Here is a 21466-nt window from a genome sequence, read left to right on the forward strand (position 1 = left end):
GAGATTGCGCCCAGCAACACAAAGAGTGGGCGACAAAAAAAGCCTCTTGAAATACTAATTAACTCACCGCCTGCTGCATTGCACAACTCGCCTGCCCCTGCACACCGACGCCGCAGGAACAATAACAACCACAGTAACGACAACGGGAACTATCAGGAGCGATCGCTGGACCTCACGATGCGTCTTTTGCACCTTGGGCTACAAGTTCCTTTGAATACATCATGAGAATATTGTTGTCACTTCTTTACAATATCACAACTTAGCACTCATCGATATCCTCTAAGTGCAGTCGCAATGACCAATGCTAGACAACTGTCTGCTTGCAAGACACATCGCTACTGCAGAGCAATCTGCTGTACTGTCAACACAGTCACAACTACCTTTACTGCACAACAGTCTACCGTCACAACTCATCACAGTTCAGAAACAATCGACCTTCCATCTTAAGTAAGAAAGAAAGTAAGAAAAGGGCAAATGTAGGCAGGAAAGAAGAAGAGTACAAAAGAACACTCGAATTACTCTAGAATGTACACTAAGAATAAAATCCAATTCTGACAGACAAATGGAAAAATAAGTATAAATATCATGAAAAGTAGTTTCTATTTGTTGGTTTTTTTTCGTGCTGTTGTCTTGTTTAATTCCAGTGGACTCCTCAACACGACTTGAGGAAGCTTATAAACCCATTCACTGCCATTCACAAATTTATTTGGGAATTGAAATAATGACATGGAGCGCCGTTCCCAAATTTGTTCTGGTTTTGGTTTTTTTCTTGCAGGGGGTGCAGATAAAGTGCTGGTCAGACCTCTGGCGATGTTTTTTCCCTTCCACGAGGGGGCAGCATTTGCCTTTTGTACATGTTAGTGCTTTGTTACAGCTTCAGGTGTTGTTAAAGCGCTATATAAATCAATATGTATGAATTGCATTGTATTTTGTACCGCCACCCTCATTTCAAGCTCATATAACTCTAGACCCATATAATTTAGGAATTAACTCTTTCTGCTGAAAGAAGAGTGTCTAAGGCTTCTAACAGTTTTTTTGGAATGTTTATGTAGGTCTAAAACTCAATGTTTTGTGGGTCATGGAATTTGAGTGACAATGACAAACCCCTGGCACTGGAGTGAACACATTTTTGCACATCGTTGGCCAGTGAATGAGTTAAAGGACAACCGACATCTCCGGACAAGTTGTGTCCATAATTTGTAAAATGGCTTCAAATAACTTCGTTTTAAGACTCACGCTGAACATTCAGTCTTGTTTTTGAGTTGGTGACGAGTCCGTACGTGACGTCAGAAAAGGACCGCCTCCTCACCGTAAAAAAAGACGCTTTGTATCGTCTTTCCATCACGTCAATGTATTTTGCTGTACTGTTTTTTTAAACCATGTCTTACACCCAAAAGCCGCCAGCAGAGGGAGGCAAACTCCATTGAAAGATAGTATCAGCCTGTGGAAACAAGCTGATTCATTCTCACCGGAGCTGGTCGCCATTTTTCTGCCTCTTCTTGGGTGAGACATTCCCACCCGCCCGTTTGCCTCAAAATGGCCCAAATAAATTCTTTAATCGATTGCAAACATGTATGCTTTGCTCATCAGGACTATATGAATCATATTCATAACTGGATGTGTAACAAGAAACACCGGAAATTCCTTGTGTGTTCTACATACGTACTTGGCAATAAAGATGATTCTGATTCTGATTCTCGGAATCTGAAGCCATTGTTTTGATTAACAAGCAATGCATGCAAGACGTCTTGGCGTGACGTCACGAAACGAGGGCAGGGCTTTCTGAAAATGCCCAATTCGCAGCTCATTTTTTTGCAGATTTTGGACACTTTAAGTCATTTTTATTGGTGTTTTGCATTTGAATAAAAATATCATACTGCATGTTTTGGGTATTTTAGATGCTATAAAACGTTTTTCTGCTGTCAGTTAAAAAAACAAAAAAGTGACGTCGGTTGTCCTTTAAGTAACACACCTTATTCTAGCCCTTATCAAAAGTATACCATATACTGTACACTGACGTTTGTGTACTTGGTGTGGTTGTATGTGCACGTTTTTTCCCGGTCCACTAGACAGTATTGATTAAAGTACTCTCTCTCTCTCTCACACACACACACACATGGATGAATCATTTCAATCTTGTCCCCGGACGGAAAATATGGACGTAGCTTAAAAGCTCTCAAGTGTATCGTACGCATAAATCGAGCCGCAGTGCCCCTTTTTTCCGCCTCGTCCACCTCTTCCTCCCCGGTTGATATTTGTGGCATATGAAGGTTGCTGCGGATATTGATGGTGCTTATTAAATGGCTGGTCAGCCATCTTACGTGGGGCGTTGTTAAGGGTTTATTGACGTGACGATGGACTGTCTTGGTTAAGGCCGCATTTCCCACAAGGGGAACACTTCCAATTTCCGTTCCGTCACAGACGTGGTGAAGTGTGATGCTCGCAATGCGAGCCCAAAGGCACTTTGGCATCGATTTCCATCAACAGCGTGATGGAGGAAAATTCTTAAATCTTTCAACGCAAAATTAATTAGAATGCAGTGTTCAGACTCACAAAAAAAGAGAATTGGCCTGGAGTTCTCCTTTAATCTTTGCTGGTTAACAAAATTGCGTGGCTGAAAAACTGATATTTTTCATGGACATGTCCGTCAACCGTCGAGAAGATTGAGAGGCAGCCGCAATGAAAATGGTTGTGATTGTGCGACATGAACGTTTTCCAGTGTGGCGTCTGCCGTGTTTTTTAAATCGGCAGCCATTTGACTTCCTGTCGCTGTGGTTTTGCTTCCTGCATTTTGATGTTGCCGGAGAAAAGAAAGATGGCAATCTGCTTTCTACACCGTCAATTTCTTTCTCTTCAACTCTACCTCACGCTTCATCCGGTACAGATGCATCCTCACTATTTCGCATCCTCACAACCTTCTCATCTCTTTTTCTGCTTCCTCCGCCGTCAACTTGAGTCTCCTCATGTCCTCCTGCAAATGCTGTCGACCCAACTAAACCCAACTCTATTTATAGAGCACTTTAATTTGGCTGAAAGTTCATTTTACAGTACACCTACCGTTTTTTCCCCACTATAAGGGCAAAAAAATTACGCGACTGTAGTGTCCTTGAGAGTTTTGAAAGGCGCTTATAAATGAAATGTATTATTATTATTATAAGGCGGACCTAAAAGCATTTAATTTTCCCAAAATCTGACAGTTTGCCCTCATATACAGTTGTCACGTCACTTGAGGCTCGAGGGCTGGGCTCGAGTGACGAAAGGAAAGCGGGGAGTGTGGATCCAAAATACACGGCGAGACAGATACTCGTATACAAAAGTCTTTACTGAGGCACGCATGAAAAAATGACAGCAGGATGAGGTGAGTGAGGGAGATCGGTGACAGCTGATCTGACGGCACGGAAGTAACAGGGTGGCTTTCAGAATACTCCGACGGCGACTGTATAGCGCGATCGGTAGATATAGTCAGAAGGCACAATCAAGGGAATGACAATCAGCTGTGGGGACCCAGGTGCGTGATGATGGGAGGGGCCGTCTCCCGGGAGCAGCGGAGGAGGTGACAGGAGGGGCGGGGCGCGCCCAGGACGGCGACGAGATGTGACAGTGCCCCCCCCTCAACGGACGCCTCTTGGCGGCCCACCAGGTTTGGAGGGGTGAGCCGCATGGAACGCCCGGATGAGAGATGGGTCGAGGATCCAGGCACGTGGGACCCACTGTCGTTCCTCCGGTCCATAGCCCTCCCAGTCGACCAGGTACTGCACTCCTCTGCCCATGCGCCTGAAGTCCAGTATCTCCCGCACGGTGTAGACTGGTCCGTCGGCCAACATCCAGGGGGGAGGTGGGGGGGTGGGCGTGGGGGCTAAGGAGCAGGTTTCCACTGGCTTGAGGAGGGAAACGTGGAAAACGGGGTGGATCCTCATGGTGGGTGGCAGCCGGAGCCTCACCGAGACCGGGCTGAGGATGGCCTCGATGGGGAAGGGACCCGTGAAGCGTGGGCCCAGCTTGGCTGAAGACCCTGCCAGCCGAAGGTCCCTCGTCGACAGCCACACCTCCTGCCCGACCTGGTAGTTGGGTGCCTGTCTCCGGTGACGGTCCGCCACCCGCTGGTTCCGGGATGCGGTGCGTGTCAGGGCGTCCCTGGTCTCCTTCCAGACTCGGTGGGCCCGTCTGAGGTGATGTTCAATAGACGGGACCTCCACCTGGCCCTCCTGAGTGGGAAACAAGGGAGGCTGATAGCCACAGGCGGACATAAATGGGGACCGACCTGTGGCTGCGGAGACCAGGGAGTTGTGGGCGTACTCCACCCAGGGTAGGTGCAGGGCCCACGACGCCGGGTTGTGGAGGCACACGCACCGGAGGGCCGCCTCCAGGTCCTGGTTCTTCCTCTCCGTCTGTCCGTTGGTCTGGGGATGGTATCCAGACGACAGGCTCGCCGACGCCCCTAGGGACCGACAGAAACGTTTCCATACCTTGGACACGAACTGCGGTCCCCGGTCCGACACGATGTCCGTCGGAATCCCGTGGAGACGGACGATGTGGTTAACCAGGAGTTGAGCCGTCTCGATGGCGGACGGCAACCTGGTTAACGGGACGAAGTGGGCCGACTTGGAGAATCGGTCCACAACGGTAAGGACGACCGTCTTGCCACGGGAGGGGGGGAGGCCTGTCACGAAGTCGACAGAGATGTGGGACCAGGGTCTGGGCGGTACCGGTAGCGGCCGGAGGAGTCCTGCCGGGGGCTGATGGGAGGCTTTCCCACAGGCACAGGTCGGGCAGGCCTTCACGAAGAGGGTGATGTCCCTCCGGAACCCCGGCCACCAGAACCGTTGGGCGATGAGTTGGATCGTCCTGTTGACCCCCGGGTGACAACCTATCTTGGAGGTGTGCCCCCAGACGAGCACCTCCGTGCGAAGAGGGGGGGGGGGGACGAACAGGCGATCCTTAGGACAGCCCCTGGGGATGGGGGTCGTCCCCTGGGCTTGCTGTACTTTTCTCTCAACCTCCCACCTCAGGGCACCCAGGATGCGTTGGGCCGGCAGGATGTTGGTGGTGGTCTCCTCCCTTTCTGCCGGCTCATGGATGCGGGATAGGGCATCGGGCTTGGTGTTCTGTGACCCTGGGCAGTAGGTGAGAGAAAAGTTAAACCGGGTGAGGAAGAGTGACCATCGGGCCTGTCTAGAGTTTAGTCTCTTGGCCGACCGGATGGCCGCCAGGTTTTTATGGTCCGTGTAGACGGTGAAGGGGTGTTTCGCTCCCTCAAGCCAGTGTCTCCATTCCTGAAGGGCCAGGACGACCGCCAGCAGTTCCCGGTTGCCGACGTCATAGTTGGCCTTGGCGGGGCTGAGCCGGCGGGAGAAGAAGGCGCATGGGCGTAGCTTCTGGTCCATGGGAGAGCGCTGGGACAGGACGGCCCCTACTCCGGACTCGGATGCGTCAACCTCGACCGTGAACGGGAGATCCGGGTCGGGATGACGCAGAACAGGGGGGCTAGTGAAGGCAAGACGGAGGCGGCTGAATGCCCCCTCAGCGTCGGGCGTCCACCTGAAGGGGATCTTGGAGGACGTGAGGTTAGTGAGGGGGAGTGCCTTCTGACTATACCCGCGGATGAAGCGGCGGTAGAAGTTGGCAAACCCCAAAAACCGCTGAAGCTGTTTGCGCGTCTTCGGGATCGGCCATTCCACCACCGCTTTAGTCTTAGTAGGGTCGGCCCTGAGCTGCCCCCGCTCCACGACAAACCCTAGGAAGGACAGAGAGCGGACATGGAACTCGCACTTCTCTGCCTTCACGTAGAGCCGGTTTTGCAGGAGCCGCGCCAGGACCCGTCGGATGTGTTGCCGGTGCTCCTCTGCAGAACGAGAGAAAATAAGAATGTCATCCAGATAAACGAAAACAAAAACATTGAGGAAGTCCCTGAGCACATCATTGATCAGATTTTGGAATACGGCGGGAGCGTTCGTGAGTCCGAACGGCATCACCAGATATTCAAAATGTCCTAATGGTGTTTTAAATGCAGTTTTCCATTCGTCCCCCTCCCGGATGCGGACCAAGTGGTACGCACTGCGGAGCTCTAATTTAGAAAAAATGGTTGCGGACTGAAGGGGCGTGAAGGCTGAGTCCATGAGGGGGAGGGGGTATTTGTTTCGGATGGTGATGTCGTTCAGACTCCGGTAGTCGACACACGGACGCAGGGTTCCGTCCTTCTTGTCAATAAAGAAGAACCCTGCGCCCAACGGAGACCGTGACGGCCGGATGAGTCCCGCCGCAAGGGAGGAGTCTATGTAAGTGCTCAGGGCTTCCCGTTCAGGTTGTGAAATGTGAAACAGTCTGGAGTCCGGTAATGGAGCCCCTGGCTGCGAGTCGGTGGCACAGTCATACGGTCGGTGGGATGGCAGGGATTGGGCGTTTGTCTTGTCTTTGTTGAACACCTCCCGCAGGTCATGGTAGCATTGTGGCACGCCCTTGAGGCAGATGGCCTCGGGCGGGCCAACGCGGGAGGGGTCTCGCCCTGCCGTAGCCGACCGCAGGCAGTTGGCGTAGCAGTAGGGGCTCCAGCCCTGAATGGTGGGGCCCTCCCAGGAGATGGATGGGTCGTGGGTATTGAGCCAGGGGAGACCAAATACCAACGGCGCATTCCGGGAGGGCATAACTAGAAATTGGCGGTGCTCGACGTGGTTCCCCGCTACCCGGAGTTTTAGCAGGGCAGTTAGGTGGGTGACTCGGGCTAAAAGTCTGCCGTCCAGGTCAACGATCTCCTTCGGGGGGTGGAGATCGATCAGCTGGCAGCCCAACGAGTCCGCCAGCTGGGGGTCAATGATGCACCCGTCGGCCCCCGAGTCCACAAGGGCCCGCACGGTTTGGGAACTGGACGGGCCGATTAATTCGCTGTCCAGCTCCAACCGTGTAACGGGGGTTGTGGCTTTGACCTCCAGAGGTTGCTGTGGTCGCCGTTTCGACGGGGACTTGCGTGGACCTGAGGTCTTCGGCTGGGGGCCTTGGGTGCGATGAGCCCCGGGGATAGTGCGGTCGTCCCCCCCCCCCTATGATCATGGGTTCGTGAGATTCCTCCAGGCGCCGCACACGCTCGCTGCCGGGTGTGGGAGATCTGGACCGGCTGCGTGGCTGTCTGGGCCGTCGGCCGCGCTGCTCCCTCTGTCGCTCCCGAAGGCGGTGATCCAGGCCGATGACTATGGCGACCAGGTCGTCGAAGGTGGTGCCCGCGTCGCGGGTAGCCAACTCGTCCTTGAGGTCGGTGTTCAATCCGCGACGAAACACCCCCCTCAACGCTCGGTCGCCGTAGCCGCTGCCAGCGGCCCGGATGCGGAAGTCGACGGAGTATTCCGCGGCTGAACGGGCCCCTTGGACGCAGTCCAGTAGTCTCCCCTCCGCTTCGGACTCCGTCACCGGATGATGGAAAACCCGGCGTAACTCGGCGACGAAGTCCGGGTACGAGGTGCGCAGCTCCGGTCGGGATTCTCGGATGGCCAGCACCCACGTCTCGGCTTCTCCCGTGAGCAGGCTGGTGATGAAGGCTACCTTCGCCTCATCGCTAACGCAGGCGTATGGATGTTGCTCAAACACGAGCGTGCACTGCATTAAAAACTGAGCGCAGCGCCCGGTTTTGCCTGCGTAGCGGGAGGGAAGAGGAAATTGAGGAGCGTGCCTACTCACGGGCGGGGAAGACTTGGCCGTGAGAGCGGAAATGCGTGCCTCAGCCGCCTCGAAGCGTTGAGCCAGCATGGCGGGGCGCGCCCAGGACGGCGACGAGATGTGACAACAGTACAGTGTTATTTCCAATCTCTTTATAGTCAGTCCCCTTTTAGTTGTTTTCCTTTGAGTGTTCCTATGCCATCTAGTGGTGATTATGAGCAGAAACCAATCATAACCGAAAAGTTGGTCCCAGTGGCCCATGACCATCTCTTCCTGTAGACGAAAGCCCCTGGCTCTTTATCTGAAGTCAACAGTCTCAAACTTGGGTCTTAAACAGGACAGTGACTTTAAACTTGACCGACAAAATTGGTGCTGTTGTTAAATCCATCTTCTGTCATCTTCGACAACTGGGTAAAATGAAACGTCCCCTTCCTCATGAGCACCTTGAAGCAGTAATTCATGCCTTTGTCACGACTTGGCTCGATAACTGCAATGTGCTTTACTTTAATGTCAGCCAATCCTCCATGAAGTGTCTCCAGCTGGTCCAGAATGCTGATGCTTGCCTCTTGACTGGTACTCGTAAGAGGGAGCACATAACTCCTATTCTGGCTTCCCTATACATTTTAGAGTTACCTTCCTGGCGCCTCAGGTCTTCTGACCAGACATTATTTGATGTGCCAAAAACTAATCGGAGGCTCAAAGGGAATCGAGCCTATTCCGTTGCTGGTCCCACTCTTTGGAATGACCGACCACTGAACATTCAACAATATCCCTCGCTGCCCATCTTTAAAACTCATCTCAAAACTCACTTGTACTCTTTGGCATTCGACTCAGCATGATTCCGATTGTGGTTTCACTCCCTGGTGCTTTCTACTATCTCTGTGACTGCTTTATTTCCTTTATTGGATAGTTGTCCATGTTAAGCGCTTTGTTACAGCTTAATCTGTTGTTAAAGCGCTATATAAATCAATATATGTATATTGTATGGTATTGTATTGTAAATGGTTTCTGCCTGACACCCAAAGCACTGACTGAATGAAGGAAGAAAGAGACAAGCCAGATTTTGAAGGACATTTCGCCCGATGCGTGTGCCTTTTTGCTGAACCGTATTGTGTTGTATTCCCTTTAGTGTACCGCCATCTAGTGGATGCATAGCATTGGTTAAATCAGCTATTTTATTATTTATCATTTTATTGTTCTGTGTATTGTTCTTTTAATTGTAAAGTGCCCTTGGGTGTTCTGCAAGGTGCTTGGAAATTAAATATTGTATTGTTATTGTAGTTTTTATTCTATGCATCTTATCATGCGCTGCATCCAATGTATGGAAATTTTATCGGAGGTGTTCATTTATTTTTTTCAAGTATTGTTGAAAGATGAGTTTGACACAAAACTTAAATGAACCAAAGAAATGCTTCTGTTTCTGCGGCAAAGCAGTGGAGTTGACACGACTGATCATGTCTGTCGGATGCTTAGGATGTCCTTTCATGCGGTGTTATTTTTTTATTTATTTCCTGATGTTGCTACAATGTCGTCATTATTCAGGCAAGTTCACCTGCATCGAGGCCCGCTTCCACCTGGAGCGTCAGATGGGTTACTACTTGATCCAGATGTATATCCCGTCTCTCCTCATTGTCATCCTATCCTGGGTGTCCTTCTGGATCAACATGGACGCCGCCCCTGCCCGGGTGGGCCTGGGCATCACCACCGTTCTCACCATGACCACCCAGAGTTCGGGATCCAGAGCCTCTCTGCCCAAGGTCAGCCGCAATTTAAAAAAAAATAAAAAAGGGGGCGGTGTGGCTTTCAGAAGTACAGTGATACCTCGGCTCACGAATGCTTTAGCTAATGAACTTTTTGCCTTACGAACATTAAATACGGGATATTTTGTGTAGTTTTAAGGCTTATTTAGTTGAAGGTTATGTTTTATGGGGACCTGGGAATGGATTATTCTCATTTGTAATGGTTTCATATGGGAAATAAATGTTTAGCAGATGAACCTTTCGCCTTACACACACTTTCTGGGAACCAATTAAGTTCGTAAGCTGAGGTATCACTGTACTTGGTGCCCTCCCAATTCAAAAATCGCTGACTCATTCCTGAGTCCCTCCTCATCGCGACAAAGTGATTTTTTTTTTCATGAAACTCACATATCCACTGAAAAGTCCATAAAATCAAAATTGGGAAATAGAGTCGAGAATGAGTCATTGAATCCAAACACGGCCAATGTTGACGTGCAAGGAAAAGATGAACAAAAAAAGAGAGGAAGTCGTTAAAAAAGGACAACTCAATGTTTTCCTGTGAAGGATTTTCAGATTAAAGAAAGCAAAACAGTCATAGCTTGCGTGACCCAGTAAAGGATTGCATAATTATGTCCAGGGAAGCTGTAATCTCCAACACACACTCACTAACAGTGTATGCACACACACACACACACACACACACACACACACACACACACACACACACACACACACACATACACAAACGTGTGTGGTTTGTGGACATTAGGTGCTTCATGCGCTCTAAAAATTGAACAAGTGAACCGTGATTCCGCTGCAGTTCAGCTGTCACAATAATGATCACACAGCACAGCTGAGCTTATGCGCGCACCACACAAACACACACAGACACACACACAGAGTTACCTGAGTGTAGCTCACTCACACAGACACCGTGCTGCACATCCAGTCGCTGCACGTCATGATGAAGGTGAGATTAGCAAAGGAAGGAAGTGCACGGGCAATGAGCGGAACTCTGTTAGCGCAGGTAGCACAGTTAGTTTCCGGTGTATACGAACATGAATTTTGTACTACTCAGCAGCAGGCAGTGCAAATATTCAAGGTTTTGCTTTTCTCAACCTAATGAATCGTCATAATCACTCAAAATGTTGTCAGGAATCTCTTGTAATCAGATTCAAAATCATCTTTATTGGCCAAATATGTAGAACACACAAGGAATAGAACATGCTACACTAGTATCATCATAAAAAAAATGACAAATAACTATGTAGGACACTAATAAAGGCTAATCTAATCTAATTCCTGAATGTAAGTGGAACCTCTCAGGAACAACTGTGAGACTGTGCAAAGTATCAAGCAAACAGTGGTTCAAGTGAGTACAGAGTTGAATCTGCAATAGTTATAGCGGGATGCTGTCCCGTAGAGTTGTGCAAAAAGGTCTCAATGGTTGACACGGTGAAGTTGGATGGTGTGAGGGGCAGCTGTGGTATCATTAAATGTTCTCAATTTAGCCACTAAAACCACATTTATGTCATAAATAGACAATCAAAAAGTCTATCAGCCATTTTCATGGGAAAATGGCTGATGAGTCCTCCTTCAAAGCAGGACTCATCAAGATGTATTTCCAGATTTTTTTAATTCATCCTCTGTGTTTAAGATGTCAGCCAGAAGCATAACATTTAGTTTGACATGACCCCACAAAAAAAGTCTCACGAAGTCATAACTCAGGGGTGTCCAAAGTCAGTCCTCGAGGGCCGCTGTCCTGCCTGTTTTCCAGCTGTCCCAGGAGCAACACACCTGATTCAAATGATCAGCTCACCAGCCAGCTCTGAAGCAGCATCAAAATGGTCCTGATGATTTGAATCAGGTGCGTTGCTCCTGGGAGAGCTGGAAAACCGGCAGGACGGCGGCCCTCGAGGACCGACTTTGGACACCCCTGTCATAGCTGAAAAGATAAAGGAAGTCGATTGTTTTACTGCCAACCGGTTATTTGATGCTCATTTCGGCCATTCCCAGGAAAGAAAAAAAATATTATTGGAAAGTGGCTTTAAATGCATTTCTTGGCCGCCGTCGGCAGGTGTCATACGTGAAGGCCATCGATATCTGGATGGCTGTGTGTCTCCTCTTCGTCTTCTCTGCACTGCTGGAATACGCCGCCGTCAACTTCATCGCTCGTCAGCACAAAGAGCTCCTTCGCTTCCGCCGGCGGCGACGGCACATGAAGGTCATTTCTTGATTTTCATACAAATGTCGATTTTGTTCTATCAAATTTCATTTCAGAAGACAGTGACAAAAACCAAAAAAAAGTTGTCCACCTGAAAGTTAAAATTCTGTCATGTAACAAAGAAAGGATACCCACAAAATGCTGACAGAAATGTTTTGAATGGTTCCTAGAAGACATCAATATTGACCCAAAAATGACTTTGGAGGGGTTGTATCAAAATGAAAGGTGAATAGGACAAAGTACAAGAAAAATGTCAAATAGGAATAATGAAAAAAAATCGGCTTGAAATTAACTCATTCACTGCCATCCCCGAATGTATTCGGGAATTGAAAAGCATTACGTGCAGAGCCATTCCCGAATATGATCTTTTTTTTTTTGAGGTGCTGATTAAGCGTTGGTCAGACCTCTGGCAATGTTTTTTCCCTTCCATGTGTCACGGTTTTGCAAGGTGGTGATGGCGGGTGCAGATCCCAAAAAGCAGGTAGGAGTGAGTAGGAGGTTGTTTGACAAATTGTATTACAATAAAGGTCAGCAGGAACAAAATGTAAAACATCAAAATCATCTGAATGGAAAAAATACAAAGTATCAAAAGAAAATCAAGTGTACAAGTCCGCCAAGGTTAAACAAACACATGCACAGAATACAATGCATGCAATTGCAGACAAAGCATGCAACAAACAAGCAGCAAACAATGAACCGACACCGGATGGTCGTGCCGGGTGTCCCTTTAAGTGTCAGTGATTAAAACGACCAGCACCTGCGAGGCTGCAGGCAGGGCTGACGTCACTACCCGTTGGTCGCCAATCTGATCGGGACGACCAGCAACTGTGCAGGTGCAGGCGGGGCCGACAGCGACCCCCGTTGGTCGCCAACCAGATCATGACACCATGAGGGTGCAGCATTTGCCATTTGTCCAGGTTAGTGCTTTGTTCCAGCTTCAGCTGTTGTTAAAGCGTTATAGAAATCAATAACTATGTATTGTATTTTGTACAGCCGCCTCCATTTCAAGCTCAGATAACTCCAGACCCATATAACTTAGGAATTAACTTACCAATGAAATAAGACAGTGTAAAGTTTCTTACGCTACATTGAATGTTTACATAGTCCTAAAAGTCAATATTCTGTGGGTCCTGCAATTTAAGTGAAAATGACAATAACCTTGGCACTGCAGCGGACACATTTTGCACATCATCTGCCAGTGAATGAGTTAATAATATAATGAACTCAAAAACATGCTGTTGTCTGCCTGAAAGTCCGTAAATGTGAAGGATAGTGTCAGGCGTGAATGGCTCTTGCCGCACTGGGATAGAACGGGAAAAAAAATACAACAATGTCTGCTTTGTGCATATACACACATTTCATTATGTTTCAGAACACATAAAGAGAAACAATTTTTCTTCACCCAAATCTCCTCATATCTGGCCAAAGATGTTATTTCAACAGGAAAATTGTTCAGAATTGAAATCTCAAAAGAAAAACGTTTGATTTTGGTGAGCTGTTATGTTTATAATTTGACAAATTTTGTGTAAGAAAAATCAGCTTCCTTTCCATGTGACAAAATTGGCCACAAATGATGTTTATGTCTAACTCAAAGTCCTCAAATATGACCGCTGTAAATGGTCTGAGGTGATTAGCATTTCAAGCGAAGACGATTGGGCGCCGATCGATAAAAGAGATGACGCCACCTTGTCAACTCCAATTAAGAGGCGGAGCCATTAGCGTGGCAATGGAGGGCGGCTTGTTAGCCACCATCGACCCACCCGCTGGCGGCGAGCGCGACGCCCTGAGGGACGCCGTTCAGCAACGTGCAGCTCCACGAGACGTTTGATTGATTAGAATGAGGGAATATAGGATTGATCGTGAAGATCGCACTTAACTTCCTGTTTATTAACTTCCTGTTGCTGTCTGGTGTCCTCCTCATCTTCCTCTTTTTTTTCACTTCATTTATTCCACATTCACTTTTTAATTCTCCTTCCTGTTTTGTTTCTTTCTTTTTTTTCCTCTTTCACTTTTCACTCGTGCTTTTCCATCCACTCGCCACTTCATATTTTCCTTCCACTTCCGAAACTCTGTTGATTCCACTTCCTGTTTACGCTCCAAGGAACCTACTTCGGATGCCATCAAGACTTCTCTGACTACTTTTCTTCCTCCCCATCCTCTTTCGGACCTTCTTTTTCTGTCTCTTACCTCCCCTTTCCTCCTCATCACGTTTGCGGTCTTTTGTCTCCCATTGATCCTGGCAAGCAGGAACGGCCAACATCTGTCATACTTTAGCTCAAGGGCGCACGGAGGTCCGAGTGTGTGTGTGTGCGTGCGTGCGTGCGTGCAGGGGGGGGGGGGGGGTGCGCCTGAGGGCGACACAACAATAGTGTAATACATCGTGTTGCCTGAAGTCAAGGACAGAATTGGGACACGAAGGCTAAAAATGGAACATGTTACCTGATGTGCTCGCACACACACACACACACACACACACACACACACACACAAACACACAGGGCGTGCCAGTGCACATCTCCATGTTATTTATTGTGGTTTAAATATGAGTGATGGGGCAATGAAGGTGAGATTCTTTTATGGGTGGATTGAAAAGTTCAAGCTTGTAATGACAGCACGCAGTCCAACTGCTGTCCCTGAAAGGATTACAAAAGGGGGACTGTCCTCGCTGTCCGTGCGATGTCGCAGCTGTGTTTCAACCAGGACAGCGCCATGGCATCCAGAGCTTTTAGGATCACCTGGCGGGTCTCTGTCGCCCGCAAGGGTTAGCCATCGAGGAGCATTTTCACCACCTGTCGGAGAGGCCACCTGCTTCCTCGGTGGAAATTGGGAAGTGTTTTCCTCACCAGCTCACAATATCGCGTTCAAAGTCAGCAGCACCCTTGCCCCATTTTGTGCTTTGCTTCCAGAAAGGACCGATAGTGAACCAGAATTTCCTCAAAGCTGTCTCAAACTGCTTGATGGTGTCCATGGACGGCTTTTGCGGATGTCCGACCACTTTTACAGCCACCGTATTTTCCGGTATATAAGGTGCACTGGAGTATAAGGCGCACCCCCAATCAACAGTGAAACCTCAGCTTACGAACTTAATTGGTTCCCAGAAAGCGTGTGTAAGGCGAAAAGTGTGTCTTCCAAACATTAATTTCCCATAGAAAACCATTACAAATGAGAATAATCGGTTTCCAGGTCCCCATAAAACATCATTTTTGACTAAATAAGCCTTAAACTACACAAAATATACCTTATTTTATGTAAAATAAATGTGCTATTGCATTGTAATTAAAGAAATAAACTGTAATGTACAATAAAGTTGTTTTATTTACCTTTGTGGTGGTCGTTGATGTAGTTGCCTCTTGATGATATCCAAGTGAAATTGTCGTCCTTTCTCGGTGATAATATCTTCACTCACACGGTCCCCTGCAAGCTGCTTTTCATGAATCCAAATCAACAGAAGTTTTGCAACCTCTTTTATTGCCTGAGACCATTGCTTAGACAACACAGAAACACCACTAGCCATACGTAGCAATGGTCGAATTAGCATACTGGTGCTGGGATGCTAAGTCACACAAATGCACACCTCGTTCGTGTTTCTCGGTGACCTCCTTCTTCTGCTCGACCGTAATTTTGTTTTGTGTCCTTTTGGCTGAACACTAGCCTGTGGTGGGGTCTTTTTCGGTCCCAAATAAGCAAAGGTATCCACTCGATAGCAAACCACGTATGCACTCAGAGAAAAGGTTTGTGGAAAAGTAGTCCGGCAGCCACGCTGGCGCTGTTCGGCCGTGTGGTTTGGTGTTCTTCCGCCGAAAACTAGTCCGCCAGCCATTGTGTCGCTCCGTGTGATTCCCAAAAACTAGTTCGTATGCCAAGATTATATTCTTGCGAATTTAATGTTCGTGAGGCGAAAGGTTTGTGAGCTAAAGCGTTCGTAAGCCGAGGTATCACTGTATTTTCAAAGATTTTCCATAAATAAGGTGCACCGGACTATAAGGCTCACCTTCAATGAATGAAAACAGTATGATATATAAATATATAAAAGTTTTCTAAATATGAGGCGCACCACATTGTAAGGCACTACAGTAGAGGCTGGACTTGCGCACTACTTCTACAGGGGGAAATTGAGTCGGTGGCTGCTGACAGGAGTTGCAACACTTCACTTCACATATAAGGCGCACCTGCGTATAAGGCGCTGGATCATCTTTGAGTGCTCCTTATACACAGTAAAATATGGTACAAAACAAAATGCTGACCTTTTATTTTTAAGCGTCAGAGGAAGTATTATTTTGTGCTGTCTTTCACTGAGGACCTGTTGTCAAGGGGTATCAAGTCTCAGACAACTGAGCTCAGAGGATTGTTGGGACGTTGTCAGAAATGTTCACTCGGACACTTTGAAGAAAGGCTCAAACACAGGAAGATTGTCTTTTGCTGCCGGCAGGGGGTGCCGTTTGCGTGAATCCCCTTCGTGTGCGCTTCTCGACTGACACCTGACCTCTACAGCCACTGGCAAGCTTTTTATTGAGAATCAGAATCAGAATCAGAATCAGAATACCTTTATTCGTCCCGCAATGGGGAAATTTGCAGTCCACAGCAGCAATTGAAGAGGGATGGGGTTGGGGTGGGAGTGAAAGGATAGAAAACAAGATATTCTAAGCATAACAAAATAAAAATATCAACTGTATACTGTGCAAATGTAGATGTGCAAAAACCGTTCTATAAACAAGACTGTACATAGTGCAGAATCAAGAGATGCATTTAGAAATATTGCAACAACCCATATTTACAAGTGTCCAGTTTTTTTTTTTTTTTTTTTTTTTTTTTTTTTTTTTTTTTTTCACATGTGATCATTGGGAATTGTGAAGCCTGACAGCAGTCGGTAGGAACGAGCGGCGGTACCTCTCCTTCTTGCAGCGCGGGTGTAATAGTCTCTGGCTAAAGGAGCTACCCAGAGCTGTCAGGATGGGCAGGAGGGGGTGGGAGGGGCTGTCCGTCATAGCTTTTAGTTTAGCTAGCGTCCGTCTGTTGCCCACCTCCTCAAGAGAGTCCAGCGAGCAGCCCACGACAGAACTGGCCCGCTTGACAAAGCGCTCCAGTCTTTTTCTGTCCCGGGTGGTGATGCTGCCTGACCAGCAGACAATGCCATAGTGGATGGCTGATGCCACCACAGAGTCATAGAAAGTCTTTAGGAGTGACCCCTGAACTCCAAAAGACCTCAGTTTCCTGAGGAGGAAGAGGCGACTCTGTCCCTTTTTGATTAGGGCATCCGTGTTTGTTGTCCAGTCCAGTTTATTGTTGAGAGTAACACCCAGGTACTTGTAGGAGGTCACCCTCTCAATGTCCGAACCCTGGATGTTCAATGGTGCAGGTGACGATTGTTTCCTGCAGAAATCCACCACCAGCTCCTTGGTTTTGCCAGTGTTGATCTGGAGGTGATTCTGCTGGCACCAGTCCACAAAGTCCTTTGTCAGTCCCCTGTACTCCCTATCGTCTCCCTCTGTAATGAGGCCGACAATAGCTGAGTCGTCAGAGAACTTCTGAAGGTGGCAGGTTGGGGTGTTGTAGTTGAAGTCCGAGGTGTAGAGGGTGAAGAGGAATGGAGCCAGGACTGTTCCCTGCGGCGCTCCGGTGCTGCAGAGAAGCCTGTCCGACTCACAGTTCTTTACCCTCACGTACTGTGGCCTGTTTGTGAGGTAGTCTGTAATCCAGGATGTGAGGTGATGGTCGACTCCGGCATGCTGCAGCTTGTCCCCCAGTAGACTGGGCTGGATGGTGTTGAAGGCACTGGAGAAATCGAAGAATGTGATCCTCACCGTGCTCCCAGCATTCTCCAGGTGCAGCAACGCCGTATGGAGGAGGTAGATGATGGCATCCTCCACACCGATGCTGGGCTGGTAGGCAAACTGCAGCGGGTCCAGCGATGAGCTTGCCAGCGGTCGCAGGTGGGCGAGGACGAGTCTCTCCAGCGTCTTCATCAGGTGAGACGTCAGCGCCACCGGTCTGTAGCTGTTGAGCTCTTTGGGGTTGGCAATCTTGGGCACTGGGACCAGGCATGACGTTTTCCACAGCTGTGGAACTCTGCCCAGCTTCAGGCTCAGGTTGAACAAGTGCTGGACAATGTCACACAGCTGGTCGGAGCAGGTCTTGAGGAGTCGGGAACTGATGTCATCCGGACCTGCTGCCTTCCTCACCTTCATCCTCCTCAGTTGGTTCCTCACCTGCGCAGTTGTGACAGACAGGCAGGAACCAGGAGGCAGAGTGGCGGCTGAGGGTGTGGCAACGGTTGGGAGGGCAGATGTTGGTTGCGGAAAGCTGGTCGTGAGAGGGGGCAGGGAGGGTAAGGCCACAGTGAGAGTTGGTGCAGGTGCAGCTACAGGTGAAGTTGACGGTGGGCCGGGGGCGGCTGGCGTCTTGTCAAACCGATTGAAAAAGCGGTTGATTTCATCTGCCCAGTCCTTGTCTTTTTCGTTCAATGTCACTGGGCTTTTGTGGCCTGAGATGTTTTTCAGGCCCTTCCAGACACCAGCGACATTGCTGGCTTGCAGCTGCTCCTCCATTTTCATCCTGTAGGCCTTCTTCCCCTCTCTGATCTTCCTCCTCAGTTGGATCTGCACGGCCTTCAGTTCCTCTCTGTTGCCCGACACAAAAGCCCTTTTCTTCTCCTTCAGGAGGACTTTTATGTCGGGATTAATCCATGGTTTGTTGTTGGCAAAACACCGCACAGTCCTGGTGGGTACGGTGTTTTGTTCACAAAAGTTAATGTAGTCTGTGATGGTGTTGGTGAGTGAGTCAATGTCTTCCCCATGAATCTCAGTAAAGAGCTCCCACCTGGTTGAATCAAAACAGTCCCGCAGAGCTTCTTCAGCTTCTGTGGACCATCTTTTGATCGTGCGGGTCACAGCTGGTTGCCTCTGGACAAGGGGTTTGTACACAGGCTGGAGATAAACCATATTGTGGTCTGCTCTTCCGAGAGGGGGGAGGGGGGAGGGTTTGTATGCATCCTTGGCGTTTGAATAAAATAGGTCCAATATGTTATTGTCTCTGGTGGCACAAGTTACATACTGTGTGAATGTTGGGAGGGAGAATTTCAGGGAAATGTGATTGAAGTCCCCTGAGATGATAAACAAGGCGTTGGGGGACTGGGTTTGCAGCTTGTTTACAACAGATATGAGGGCATCGGAGGCAGCGCCGCCATTTGCCGTAGGGGGAATGTACGTCGTCACGGCTATGACGTGTGAGAATTCCCGTGGCAGGTAATGCGGCCGAAGGCTAACGGCTAGCAGCTCGATGTCCCGAGTGCAAAGTTTTTCCTTCACCGTGATGTGCCCAGGATTGCACCATTTGTCATTCACAAATACAGCAATCCCCCTCCTTTCTGCTTACCGCTGCCTTCATTTCTGTCCGCTCGTACGAGTTGGAAGCCCTCCAACTCTGCGTGGGCGTCCGGAGTGATTGCCGAAAGCCATGTCTCCGTGACGAGTAGCAAGCTGGCTTCCCGGTACTCCCTCTGATGTCGCGTTAGCGCCGCCAGCTCGTCCATTTTATTTGGGAGCGATCTCACGTTCCCCATGATGACGGACGGGAGAACGTGTCGGTATTTCCTCGTTCTTTTGCGGCGATCTTTCCCGGCCCGACATCCTCGTTTCCTCCTCTTCAATTCATCGGGGATGTCTGGTGCGGCGGCCGCTAGTCCGCTATTAGCCCGCCACGCTAGTAGCTGGTCTCGACTGTAAACAATGGGATTCCGCGTGCGCGTGGATTCCCCGTTCACAGGAGCGATGAAAAAGTAAAAAATAACGGCGATGAGCAAAAGAAAAGATGCCCATCTCCTCTCCGTAGGTTTATGGAGCGAGATCAGGCAAAACAAAAACGGAAAAGTAAAGAAGTGAAAAAGTAGACAAGAAAGGGAAAGAGCTGCTGTGGAGGCAGCCACACAGGGGGGCGCCATCTTTAATATGAGACTACTTGCAAATTCAAGTGACACATTAGTAAAACCTCCCTTCCTGATTGGATCATCTTTGAGTGCTCCTTATACACAGTAAAATATGGTACAAAACAAAATGCTGACCTTTTATTTTTAAGCGTCAGAGGAAGTATTATTTTGTGCTGTCTTTCACTGAGGACCTGTTGTCAAGGGGTATCAAATCTCAGACAACTGAGCTCAGAGGATTGTTGGGACGTTGTCAGAAATGTTCACTCGGACACTTTGAAGAAAGGCTCAAACACAGGAAGATTGTCTTTTGCTGCCGGCAGGGGGTGCCGTTTGCGTGAATCCCCTTCGTGTGCGCTTCTCGACTGACACCTGACCTCTACAGCCACTGGCAAGCTTTTTATTGAGACTACTTGCAAATTCAAGTGACACATTAGTAAAACCTCCCTTCCTGATTTGAATATCACGCCTCTGGATGTGCCATGGACACCCCTCCAAATCATCCCCTGGTACAAGCACCAACATCCATAAACCAACAGAACGTAGACATTTTAATGAGTGGCCTTTCCGTGAACTGATAGATTTGGAACCTGTCTAATTAGCTCTTCCTGTGCAGGAGTGTACCAAATACTTCCTTCCACCCAAGGCCTGATCTCCTACCTGAGGATGACAGTTTAACAGGCTGGTTCTGTTCACATCAAATTGACCCCAGATTCTCTGTGCTCCATCGTATCCCGCGGGGCCTTGTGGTCACACCTGTTCGGCCAACCAAGCATTCCGCAAGATGAAACTTTTAAAATTGATAACTTCTCTTCTGTCCTCTATCAGACATTTGCGGGCGTTGTTAACGCGTGTGTGTGTGTGTGTGTGTGTGTGTGTGTGTGTGTGTGTGTGTGTGTGTGTGTGTGTGTGTGTGTGTGTGTGTGTGTGTGTGTGTGTGTGTGTGTGTGTGTGTGTGTGTGTGTGTGTGTGTGCGTGCGTGCGTGTCGCGGTTGCAGGAGGATGACGGCAGCGGCGATGGTCGCTTCAGCTTCCCAGGTTCGGGTTACGGCGTGGGCCCGGCGTGCCTGCAGAAGGACGGCATGACGGCCATCAAAGGCAACAACAACAACGCGCCGGCAGGAGGGGCGGGGAACGCGGTGGGGGCGGTGCCCGAGAAAAGCATCGAGGAAATGAAGAAACTTTTCATCAGCCGCGCCAAGCGCATCGACACGGTGTCGCGCGTGGCCTTCCCCCTCGTCTTTCTCATTTTCAACATCTTCTACTGGATCACCTACAAGATCATTCGGAGCGAAGACATACACAAACAATAAACGCGCCCTTCTTCTCTTGCTCTTCCTCTTCATCGTTATTGTGCAACTCCACCTTCTATATCCTCTCGTCCTTTTTGTTTTCTCCACGTCCCTCTTCAGTTCCTCCTCCTTCACTCTCTCCTCTTCAAGATCAACAGACATCAAGTCAACTCCAACTCTTCATCCTCCCTTTTCTTCTCCTCTTCCTCCAGACAGGAAGTGAATGGCTGCACGACAAAAAGAACTTGAGAGAAAAAAAGAGGCCACGCCTGCTAAGTCTTTTCATTGGAGTAACATGTGTAGAAGGGGTGAGGCCACCGTTCAAGCATCACAAGCTCCTCCCCCGGATGGGACAAAGGTATATTTATGAATTTATTGTTTTGCTGTGGCGACCCCTTGAAGGGAAAAGCCGAAAAGAAAAGATTGTTTTGTTGCTAATATGCTAGCACGCTAAGACCTTCACAAAGCCCACCACTTCCACCCCCCAACAGCGACAACACGCAAAAAGTACATACACACACGAAGAGCCTGTGCTTATGTCATTAACTGAACATTTTTTCCCCTCAATATTATTCTGATGATTTATGAATATTTCTAACTTTTTTCTTTCTGTTTTTGTGCTTTGATAGTCGATTATTTCTATTGAATT

The 21466-nt window shown here is 48.7% G+C and overlaps 1 protein-coding gene across 2 annotated transcripts in view; it reads left to right on the forward strand.

The window, feature by feature from the left end:
* glra1 (glycine receptor, alpha 1) overlaps positions 1-20891 on the forward strand; it is a 57312-nt gene extending 36421 nt beyond the window's left edge. For both annotated transcript variants that reach the window (XM_088989888.1, XM_088989889.1), the window contains 3 exons: positions 9187-9401; positions 11461-11607; positions 20524-20891. In XM_088989888.1, coding sequence (XP_088846014.1) covers positions 9187-9401; positions 11461-11607; positions 20524-20838 — 677 coding nt within the window. In that variant the 3' untranslated portion in view covers positions 20839-20891. The remainder of the gene's footprint in view (positions 1-9186; positions 9402-11460; positions 11608-20523) is intronic.
* Positions 20892-21466: the final 575 nt, after the last annotated feature.

The sequence above is a fragment of the Hippocampus bargibanti genome, linkage group LG02 (genome assembly GCF_051943395.1).
Source record: "Hippocampus bargibanti isolate YZ-2025 linkage group LG02, ASM5194339v1, whole genome shotgun sequence".
Lineage (NCBI taxonomy): Eukaryota > Metazoa > Chordata > Actinopteri > Syngnathiformes > Syngnathidae > Hippocampus > Hippocampus bargibanti.